The sequence below is a fragment of the Cyprinodon variegatus genome, unplaced genomic scaffold, assembly GCF_000732505.1.
Source record: "Cyprinodon variegatus isolate N-32 unplaced genomic scaffold, C_variegatus-1.0 Scaffold60, whole genome shotgun sequence".
NCBI lineage: Eukaryota > Metazoa > Chordata > Actinopteri > Cyprinodontiformes > Cyprinodontidae > Cyprinodon > Cyprinodon variegatus.
The window spans coordinates 631,030-642,677 of NW_015150513.1; the positions used below are offsets into that span (position 1 = coordinate 631,030).

At 36.8% G+C, this 11,648-nt stretch overlaps 1 protein-coding gene across 1 annotated transcript in view; it reads left to right on the top strand.

Annotated features, from left to right (window-relative positions):
• csmd2 (CUB and Sushi multiple domains 2) overlaps positions 1-11,648 on the top strand; it is a 336,283-nt gene that overhangs the window by 270,939 nt on the left and 53,696 nt on the right. Inside the window, exons 42-45 of the mRNA XM_015371540.1 lie at positions 980-1,157; positions 3,929-4,074; positions 4,160-4,240; positions 4,765-4,878. Coding sequence (XP_015227026.1) covers positions 980-1,157; positions 3,929-4,074; positions 4,160-4,240; positions 4,765-4,878 — 519 coding nt within the window. The remainder of the gene's footprint in view (positions 1-979; positions 1,158-3,928; positions 4,075-4,159; positions 4,241-4,764; positions 4,879-11,648) is intronic.

Genomic DNA, 11,648 nt, shown 5'->3' on the forward strand with positions numbered 1-11,648 from the left:
TATACCCTTTTCACATCTTAGGTTTCAGAGGCTTAGTACTCCATGGATCAGCCAGAGTGATAACTCTTCAAAGTATTTAGATTTTTATCTGTGAGTCTGATCAATAGTTCATTTAACAGGTGACTCAGAGGTTCAAGGTTAAGCCAAGTGGGCTAAAACAGCCAGCTGTGTAACGTGAACGCACATGAGCCGGGTGGGGCTTTGGGTTGGATTTTATACACGTAGCAATCCAAGAGTTTCCTGTTAAGCCCAATACCCTCGCCGGCTCTCTAGTAGCGCCTGCACTGCTGCGATTACTATTCCGCCTGAGTTTACCCTGCTCATCCACCGTGGGTATGAGCAGCACCAGGGGGAATGTCATGCGACTTTAAACCTCTCAGTTAGAACTTCCTGAATTTAAAAGGAATATTTAAAAAAATGCTAAATTCTTATGTTGTTTGGAGGCTGAGCGCAGTGATTTGAACTAGTATGCAGTTGTTTTATACCCAAAGGTATCAGTCGTGTGTGCAACTAAAGATTCAAATGTTAGCAATCTTGACATTCTTATTCTGTGACAGCTTTTCTTGTAAGTCTAAATTTAAACATCCATGCACATCTACTCCTTAGATATATATTATGTACATACACACTCCTATAAACACGCATCAGGAGCCTGGTGCATGCTAACACCCCCTGCCTCATCCTGCACTCTTTTACTACAGCCTCAATGGAAAAGGGTTGAGCCCTTATCTTTGCAAAACACTCTATCCAACTCCCCTCTTACTAAAAGGCTTTGCTGGCTAATCTTAAGCTCATACAAGTGCCTGGGCAATAGAGGAAGAGTGAAGTGAAGAGAGAAAGACACCGAGAAGGAAAGCAAAAGAGGTGGAGAGTGAAAAATCTCCCTTTTCTGTTTATGTGCATGTCTTGTACAGGATTCCTGAGCCACTGAATTATATATATTTTACTTAACTTTGTCCCTTCCTCCACATTCTCTTAGTGCCTTGTGGTGGCAACATCACGTCAGACAACGGGACCATCTTCTCCCCTGGATACCCAGAGGAATACCCAAACTCAGCTGACTGCACCTGGCTCATTTCAGTGGCTCCTGGCTTTGGAATCAAACTGAACTTCACTCTGCTTCAAGTTCATGGCCCACATGACTTCATAACAGTCTGGTAAGATATGCCAAGGATAAATTACATACTTAAAAAAAAATACCTTACATTAATGATATGTTGTGCACACCTTTGTTTAATATAGTTAGTCTAGCTAAATAAATGTTGATATTGTGGGCATTGTTTGTGTTTAGTACATGTCTGACCTATTGACAGAGGTTTGAAGCTATTTTCGTTTTCCTTTGCAAACTATAAATAGTTTTTATCAAAAGTGGTGGTAAAATATTTATATCGGGGGCAACTCTTAGCAGGTGTATAAGAAGGCAGTGACTGTGGAACTAGATTTTAATTATTTAAAACTAACACAGAATGGTTTATAGTTGACATTTAAACTTGTCTTTAGCCCCTCATATCAGCAAATAGCAGTTTTGGCACTGATTGCTGTAAAAGTTCCTGCCTATTCCCTAGGGAACACTGACCCTGTTTGTTTCTGTTTTGTTTTTTTTATCTCTAAGATTCTTAAAAGGTCAGCTAACATTTCAAACGTTCGGGTTCCATATCAAAAAGGGTTTGAAAGCTCAAAAAGACTAAACAGAGCAAGTTTACAGATATTTACATTCAACCACTGCTAAAGTTTGCACCAGGTAATTTCCTGTCAATGTTTGGAAAAATCACTAAGGTATGCAAAAATGTAAATCCAAGAGCAAAAGATTATTTATATATATATATATATATATATATATATATATATATATATATATATATATATATATATATATATATATATATATATACATATATATAAAGTAAAGTATACCTTTGGCGCACAGAGAGACCCAATTAGAGCAGTAATTTTATCACAATTGTAAAAGATATACATAAATATTTTGCATTCAAGTTAAAAAAAATATATGTTTTCATCTGTCAATATGCTCTATCCAGAACCCCTCCAGTGGAAAAGTATTAGTTTCACCTGGTTTAGTTTTGCAAAAAATTCTCTTTAAGGAACTTTTTGCTATCTGATTATTAATCGAAAAAAGTACAACCTCTTTAGCAATAATGATCAGCCAACTTTGAAAAATACAATTTGTCCAAAATGTATCTATCCAATAGCTTTCTACTGCTTTTCTGAATATAATTTTTTTCATTCCTGATACTAAAAGTAACTCTAAGTTCTGTGGTAACACCTCAAAAGGTGTGATAATAAGTTCACCCTGGTAATGCGTGGTGCATTTAGTGACCATATACAGTAGAGATTGTAATTTTAAATCTCTCTCAGATTAAATCTTTTTATGAAGGCCTGAAGATCTTCCAGTTCCACCATCCAGTTTCTCATTTCACCTCAACGTGAAGTTGTTTTTTACATGCGGTCTTATTGTTGAAAATACTCAGCTTTGGCATGGCTTTCTTTGTTGCTTAATGGTTACATTATATTTGTTAAACCCTGGGAGAACAATCAGAAGAAGAAGTTATTTTTGGAATTTTGGACGACTATTTTGTGTCTTAATGGCTGGCTGATGTTCTGAGGGATGATGCTTCCTTTCATGGTTTACATATGGGTGGACCTGCCATATGTATAGCCAGAGACAGGATTTTACATGCGTGATGGTTTCCAGTTTCTTTTGATCCCTTGCTTTCCTAAGAAATCAGCCAAATGTATCAGCTCTCATTGATACCAGAGATGAGTCTGCCAGTCTCCTAGGCAACTGAAAGACCACACAAAATGTCGAAAATCTGTGGGCTGACAGCTGTGTTTTAGGGTTTTTTGATGACGGAGGATTTCATGTCAAACTCAAAGTAATACTCTAAATGACCAATTCTCATATTTTTGGGGCTTTGTCTTTCCTATGTCAGTAGTATCACTTGTGATCTTTTCGAATAAATTCCAGCACAGTCAAGATGTTGACTAAACATCTCACATTCCCCACTTTCAGTTAACATTGCTGTGAATCTATTCACCAAACCACTGAGCCAAGGAAATGGGCCCCATAATGGCAGCTTGGCTAGAGTGCTGTCAGACAGCAGTCCCCAGCCAGCCGTTTCCAGAGCTGCTTGTAATCTCCCATGCCCAGTATGACAGCCAAAGACAGATGGTTTCTAAGCTGAATGGTTGTGGCTGAAATCTGGGAGCTGGCTTAATTGGCCATGCCCCCACCAGGGGGACTGCCAAAGCAGGGCTTCCACTTCCAGAGACACTCCCTTTGGATGTCTGTTACCAGGAGCAACGCAATCCAGACCTGTCGTTCCGCTCTTAGCTGTAATTTCTACTTTATTCTGGCATATTAATATAAAGCAAGAGAGCAAAATGTGTTTGGGTTTAACGAGAAGAGAGGCTTCATGATGCATGGGAATAGAAGCTTGATGACACATGTCATGCGTGTAGTGTAGTCTAGCTTCATTTTCAGAACCTTTCAGCATTCTTACAGTAAAAGAACCTAAGATAGAGCAATACTTTGGGCTGGTATTAGCTTTTTTGTTGCATAAGTGCATGCATTTTGGATTCATTAGTACATCCTGCAGCAAAGATTTGAGATTAGATGAAGAACATGCATTGCCACCTCTTCTATTTGCTAAACATTGTTCATGTTTTCTTTGATTTGCTATTAAACATTTTTTTTGTTTGTTTAAATGGATGTTGCATTCAACAAGGCAGCACATACTGTACCATATCAGTAACTCATATCAAAGTAATTGTCATCGTTTCGTCATTGGATTGAAAAATACTGTGTTGGTCGATCTTCAAACATAACTAGTCAGTCAGATTAGTGTGAGTCACTTGCTCTGATGTTGTTTTAGATGGTTAGTTTACCTACAATATTTATACCCCTTAGGGATGGTCCACAGGAGACAACTCGAAAACTAGGTATCTTCACTGATGGAGAGCCCAATGACCCACCCCGTAGCACGTCCAATCAGGTGTTGATACGGTTCCGCAGCAACACAGAAAAGGGCGGATTATTCCAAATTAATTATCAAGGTATGTACCTCAACATCTTCTAGTCATTTTTTAATTTGTGTATATCTGTGTTTGACTCCTTTCATATCTAATACATTAAATTAAGCTTACAGACTTCAGTACTGCCTTCCTCCGCCCATCATTCCTAATGCCGAGATCCTGATGGCAAGCAAAGAATTTAAAATCGGTAGGTGGAAATAGTCTCACATCAATTTCATAGAGTACACATACAGATGCAGACACAATCACTGCTATTTAGACAATGCTCTTGTTTTATATTGGATTTTGTGCCATTGTGACTTGGGAAAGTGTTGCATGCTAAACCATTAATCCCAACAGGGAATTACATTCCGGTTTTGACAGTTTACATTGCTTTAGGTAGAGCAACACTTGCCATCATTTAAATTACATGGCAAAGAATGAGAGTAAGTAATCAGAAGGGAGACCATGGGACCACTGCTCATAACATATTTCTGTTGTCTTCTATAAAATAGACATGAAGTTTCCTCACTTCTTTATTTTCAACACTGTATGATCAGTTGCTATTATGAGCTACATTTCCACCATCCATTGGGAGTTTATTATTATGGTAATGTACTCTTTTTTTCGGAGAGAGTCGAAAATTGCACATACATCTATGCTAGGAATCCATTTTACTGTTGCCACCACTGATTTGTCTCTGACTTTATCTCTTTCCACCTCTCTGATCAGGTGATATAGTTCGCTACAGATGTCTTCCAGGCTACCAGCTAAGTGGAAATAGCATCTTGACATGTCGACTAGGAACACACTTAGAGTTTGAAGGCCCACCACCGTCATGTGATGGTAAGTGTTTATGTCCAACTCTCAAACATAGTATTTCCTTGAAATATGTGTGGGAAAGGATTACCACTTGTATCTGAAACTAGATTTTGGACCTTGTAAACTATAACTTAGTTTGATTCAGTGTCATTTATTTTTTACTTAAAAAGAAACTCTTTATATATTCTAACATTGTCCAAATTTGCATGGGCTCGACTACGGTGTTGAGGCATTGATCAACTACCGTCAAATCCTAAACAAAAGTTATTTTCACACTTTGCACTTTGCATGCACCATAGCTATTGTATAGGTAGCTACATCTGTTTAGCCACAGCATACAGATCAGATCACACAACACATGCAGAAAGGTAAAGTACAATTCTCAATACAGTCTCTAACTCTGTAAATGGTAATGTAAACAATTTGAGTGTTATTGATTAATGGCGCAACTCCAATAATTCATCAATAGCAGGTATCAAGTTTGGTTTGGTCAGGAACTCTGATTATTTTTAAAAAGCTTACCAATACTTGGACTGGCATTGGTTATTTTTAATTTCTTAATATCCTAATGGAAGTGAATTTTCCTTTAGAATTTAATAAAGCGTTATTGAATTAAATATTATAAATGGCAGATTAACTGAAGTAATAGAAGATATATTGGTAAAACACACACAAAATATAAATGGTTGTTTAAAAGCTAATCATTCACAAAAAAAAAAAAAAAAATGAATTTTAGCCTCAACCTGTATAGATGGGGTTTCTATATCTTTATTCTGAGCAGAGTTTTGTATTAATGGTCTAATTAATGTTTGGAGCATAAGCTGTGCTTTTCTTTCTTTCTGTCCTCTTAGTTGTTCTGTAGTCACAAAGCAGCATACCAGCCACAGTTTTTGTAGATAGGGTTCCATTTCGCTAAATTATGCTTGACTCTCAAGAGGTGAGGGATGGTACCTTTAAAGTATGCAACAGATATTGTTTTCCCAAAGGATTTCCCTTCTCCTTATACAGAGACTTAGATTGATACCATCTGTATAAAATTGGTCTCTGGCTGCATCGAAAAGGTTTCCTCCCTTTTGATTGTCAGGAGACCAAAACTGCATACATCTTTTCTTTAGTAGGTTTCAGACTTTAAGAGTTTCTTGTATATCCCTGCTGGGTACTAGTGGAATAAAAGGGTGAATTTAATAATTGGTAGTTATTTAGAATGAGGGGATAGAAAACTATTCTTGTCAACTTGCATTAGGGGAAAAAATAGAAAAATAAAACAGATCTGTATTGTTTTGTTTTCCCCAAATGTATTTTGTTCCTCACCCAAAAATATTTGCAGCTGCTTATGTAAAAAACTTAATCTGTGCCTTAAAAATATTTGACCCTGGCACAAAACGTGTATTAAGGCATGTATTGCTTTCTCAATTTCCTGTCATTTCACATGCAGTAGAACATTAATATTATTAATCCTCACCATGATAGAGGGACTATGGGCCCATAAGGGTAACATCGTGAGGTAAGGGATTCTGGAAGTAGGAAATGAGGAGATAAAGAGGATCAAAGGAAATGGAAAGTATCAGAAGAATATGATCCAGGCCTGGATGAGGTGACCTTATAAATAAAAAGGCCGGTCTTTTCTAGAAAAGGTGGAGGAGTCACCATAAACCTAGTGAATGAGAAAAGAGTAGGACAAAAGTGTAAAGGTAGGTGAGGAAGAGGCCGGGAGACACTTAGTTGGAGGGCAGTGAAGAGGCGACATGCACAGCTCATTGAAATGCAGGGGACATGCTGGCTGCAGCTGCACCTATCAAATCACCACTTCTTGCTCTGACAGGCACAACCATTTCTGCTCATCTAGGGGCAGCCAACTACTCCACCCCCACAAACACGACCTCACAGATTTTACACACTATATTCTGCCGGCCTACACAGTGCATGTTATCATTCAGTGATAGTCTTTTAGATAACCAAAGCCAATTCTGCATTCTTAGCACTGGTATACCCACTCATCCTGACTCACAAGCATCAGACATCTGTTCTTGCATAACACGTACCCTTTGTTATATATTCTGTTTTCTTAGAAATTTGTCATTGTCAAAGCCTCTTATTTTGGTTTATTTTTTTTTATATTTGACTTATTATGCAGGCAGATGTACTAAATCCACCCTTAGCACAAGGCAGTGCTTTGAAGCAGTAACTTTAAGGAAACTATTTGCAGTTATTCATTTTTCTATGAGTTTTTTGTACCACTTTAAGGCACATCACAGTCTTTGTTACCTAAAGAGTTGATGCATATGAGTTATTTTAAATGGCCAATATATATTCTTACTCTTGAAAAACCGACTATGTAAGTTCGGAGAAGACTGAAGACTGAGCGTCTTTGGCCAGGTCATGTGACCTGGAAGAATGCATTGCTTTACAGCCACAGGCTCTTATATAGTCATGGAGCTAAGGCTAATGCTCTAATATTTTTCCACCTGCTCAAATACTGGTCATGGCTGAGCCAAGGAAAAAGTTGAAACCTTCTGAGGAAGCTAAAAAGAGAAAACGCGAAAGGGATCACGCCTGAGGGAAAGCATGATTCGATCATCGAAAGGCATTTGTTCGGTTTTGCAGGCTGAAAAAAGAAGCCAAATGTAAAACCAGTTTTCTTTTCTCAACTTTATTATTAGACTGACAAATTAACACTTTGCCTCTACTATACAGTCATACATTTTTTTTTATTATTTTCTGATGTTTATTTGAAGCAAAATACAGGCAGTTGCAGGTCTAGTACCCCAAGTGGCCAAAAGTTACACTGTAAGTCTTTAAAATGTTCCTTTATTTCTATAATTCAATTCATAGTAAAACTAGTACACCACAAAGATTAATATATCATGGGTGATAGATTTCAGCCATTTGCTTTTAACTTTATTATTATTGCTTACAACTACTTAAAAGCCCAAAGTGTCAATTCCAATATTGGTGTTATCAACAGACAATCAACACGCAAACCAAGGTTTCCTTAACAGCCTAACTTTCAACAGGCTGTTGGCCTCCAGACCGTGCTGCATTTCTGCAGTAATTCATGTGAAATAAACAAAATAAGTGAAATAAGGCCATGAGTTTTACCTTCTGGATTGACTGACTAACATAAATCTCCATCACAAGTATAATTTAAAATTAACCTCCAATCTATAATGCTAATTATGTGCTATGACTTTTACCAACTTCATATATAGTAGTTACAAAGCTGTAACATATGTACTAAGTACAGCTTTAGTCTGTTTAAAGACTCTTAGTTAATCATTCTAAGAATAATTGGTTAAAACCATACATTGAAGGATTTTTCCAATTGTTTTGCAATAGAATTAAAACTTTACCACTAAATCAAGACTTTTTTATCTCCTTATTTTAGTCATCAAATAGAATTAGTTTATTCTGATCCAGGCTAGTGTTGGATTTGTCATCCATACACACCGGTCAGCCTGTCATACTTCCTCAGCTTACCTTAAAGGTCACCATAAATGCACATCTAATTTGGTCCAATTACAGAATGCTTTTCTACAAGGAAGTTTCTTAATTAATTCTTAGGAAAAAAACTCAAAATATCCATCCATTCCTGATCATATTTGGATTATATATATTTTTTTCTGTTCCTTTAAATGTAAGCCATGTGGATCTTAGCTGATATGCATTTTTTTTCTTAACATTCAGAGCAGTGATTAGTTTTAAAATTTCCAACAGTTAATAAGTTACCCTAAAATATGTACTGTGACCTATCAATTTTGTCAGCTCTAAGACAAAGCAAGGGTAGCTTCAAACTCACTGGTGCTTCTTGAAAGGTCATTGTCTGCACACATCTCCTCAGTGAATTGATTGTGTAATGAAATGTACTCCTATGGTTTATGTTCTATCCCCAGGTCCAATAAGTTTCATTATTATTGATGGGTTTTTAAGACATTTAGGACTTTTAACAGCTTTGAATTATATCTGCCTCAATAAATGTATATTCAATCAATGCAGTTCATGGTAACTTAACTTAAACTTTCTGTGCATCTGAAACTAGAAGTACAAAAGACTTTTTTGACATACCAAAAATGGACCATTCTTTAAAATTATTTGGGCATATTTTCAGCCGAAGCTGTTTTTTTATTATTTCCTGTAGATTAACTACTGCTTTCCAATATACGTACATTGAAAAAAAAGTTAAGTCCATGACAAAGTTCTGCCAAAAATAGTAGAACTTTGTGACTTAATTAGATTTTAAAGAGAGGGACAAAATTTGGGAATCTGAACAGTAGTGATGTTATGAGATGAGCCGAGGCTTTGAGGCGTGTGTCAGGGGGCGTTTCCCCGATGTGCGTGTCGAGGCGTGATTCAGTTAGGGGAGGGGCCAAAATTGAGGACGTCCGAAGCCTCTCTACCGTGATACCACGTAACCGCTTCAGCAAGTGCTTCAGACCGCGCTCAGCCTTACTACTTAGTCTAGATGTGGGAGTTTGTAGGAGATTTGCTGTCATTTGGAGTTTTGATAGATTTTAAGAATAGATTGGTTGGTAAAACAACCAATTTAGTTGGTTGGTTAAATCTCTTTTGGTTAGATTAAACAATATAATGATCAGAATTTGAGCAAGCCACTGGTTATAGTTGTAACATTAGGGTTAACTAGTGTTGCCTTTTACTGAGCAGTCACCATTGCTAGTGGTGTCAGTTGTAAGACATTGACTTCCATTTCTGAGTTTGTTGGTTCAAGACCCATCTTAGACTTTTAAAAGCTGCAGTAATACTTAACAGGTATTTTGGGTCAATGTGACTAATTTGTATTGGTTTGGCCTAGTACAAATATGGATTGGGTAAAAACACTGCCAAATTAGATTGGTTGGTTAAGCCAAAAGATTGGTTGAACACATAACTTCCAACCAGATTAAAACCAAAACCTGTGGAAAAATTGTTATTTTTCAATAAAAATGACTAACACCTTTCATTTTGCTCATCATTACCCAATTCGCACAAGCACTTTCACTCTCTGCTTTAGCTTGTTTCACTAAAATGGCAGAAAAGCGGTGTATCTCAAAAGATTGTTCTCTTTTAAGATATTTTACACTGAAAAAAAAAAACGTAGAAAGACTTTATTATACAAGCAAATTAATAACAATTTCAAAGGAATCACACAAAAAAAATCACAGATCATATTATTAACTGTAGCTATACACTCCACCAGTAGGTGGTGACATGTTCCCATGAAGCTTCATGAATTGTGGGGATCGTTGAAGCAATTTGGCCAGATGGTTCAGTGCCTTATGAGGCTTAATCTCACCATCACTACTCAACAGGAGAATACAATGGAGGATCCAATGAAGACTAACAGGGTGTAAGTGAAGTAGAGCAGAACACAGGTGCAGATAATGAGAGAAACACAGGTGAATGGAATCTACAAAATTAGGGGATGAGTCTGTCTAATGAATGAATGGCTTAATACTGAGGTAAAACAATATTAACCAAACACAGAAAGAACAATTGGGAAATAAAAGAGAAAATCTAAAACCACTAAGAAATGCTCCATAGAAATAAACAAAAAAAAGCAACTGTCTAAGGACCTAAGGAAACAAAACCAATAAGGAACCAAAGACACTCAGAAACAACAAAACATTTGTGCATTCAATGACCTCGTCACAAAAAGAGGTTGACTTTTCAATGACGCCTTTCAGTTTTTTCTCCATTGAAAGATTTTCTAAAACACTAAAGTGCTGAAAGCTGCTTTTACCCACAGGCAGAAAAGGCTTTGGTATTCAAACTGTGAATCTCAGCGGGTACATTTACATTCCCTGATAGATTTTCTGCAGTCTTGTTTGATAAACACTTTAATCCACTCCTTGGTTTGTGCACTTTGAATTAGTTTTACTTTCATCTAAAATGCTTTTCTCTTTGCTTGTGATTTCATGTTTTATACAAGGTGCATTTACTGTCTCTTGCAAGAATGTTCAAAACCCATAATTCAAATTATGTCACACTGCAGTCAAAAAATTATTTTTTGTATTGAGGTGTAATATGATAGATCAGCACCACGTGGCTCATAATTATGTTATTAAGGAAATAAAAAACAAAAAAACATTGATTTACTTCATTTTTTTTTTTTCCTTTTTCAAAAAAAGTTAGGTAGACTTTCATTGAGTATATTGGCTCATTGGCTCTTTGGAGCCGCAAAAATGTAAAAGTATTCTATAAGCCTCGTTTGGCAACACAGGCTTTAAGTGTATTATCCCACTATAGAAAATTATTATCTGGGCTTAAATATATAATAAGCATTCATGATTAAATGCTTATCCTGGAGAAAATGTTGCATAGCAGCATGAGGTGATGGAGGAGCAGTGAACACTCACTGCATTAAATTCACAGTTTAAGTTCTGTTGCACTGATGAAATTATAGAAACAGGATAAAGGAATCTTTCTATGGTGGACGTGTTTCTGTTGGGAGGAGCTGATTGAGTCATGAGGAACCAAGCAGGAACTGACATCCATAAGAGCAGAGCTATCTAACCCTGAAATCCCACATCCTCCATCACCATCATTCCTTGGTGTGATTTATATTTTTAGGATTTGTGGAAAAACTGAAGAAAAGTTCCCATCCCTGCATCAGAGCGCTACCTGTTTGATCTGTGGATGGTTTTCGATCCTTGCAACAAAACTAGCAGCAGTAGTAGAGTTTGGAGATGCAATCCACTTCTTAAATCTATCTTTGTTCTCCTCTAACTTATCCTGATGTTCTGCAATCGCACTTCTTCTCTCACTCCCAACTTGCTTATCAGCTGCATATTTAGCTTGCC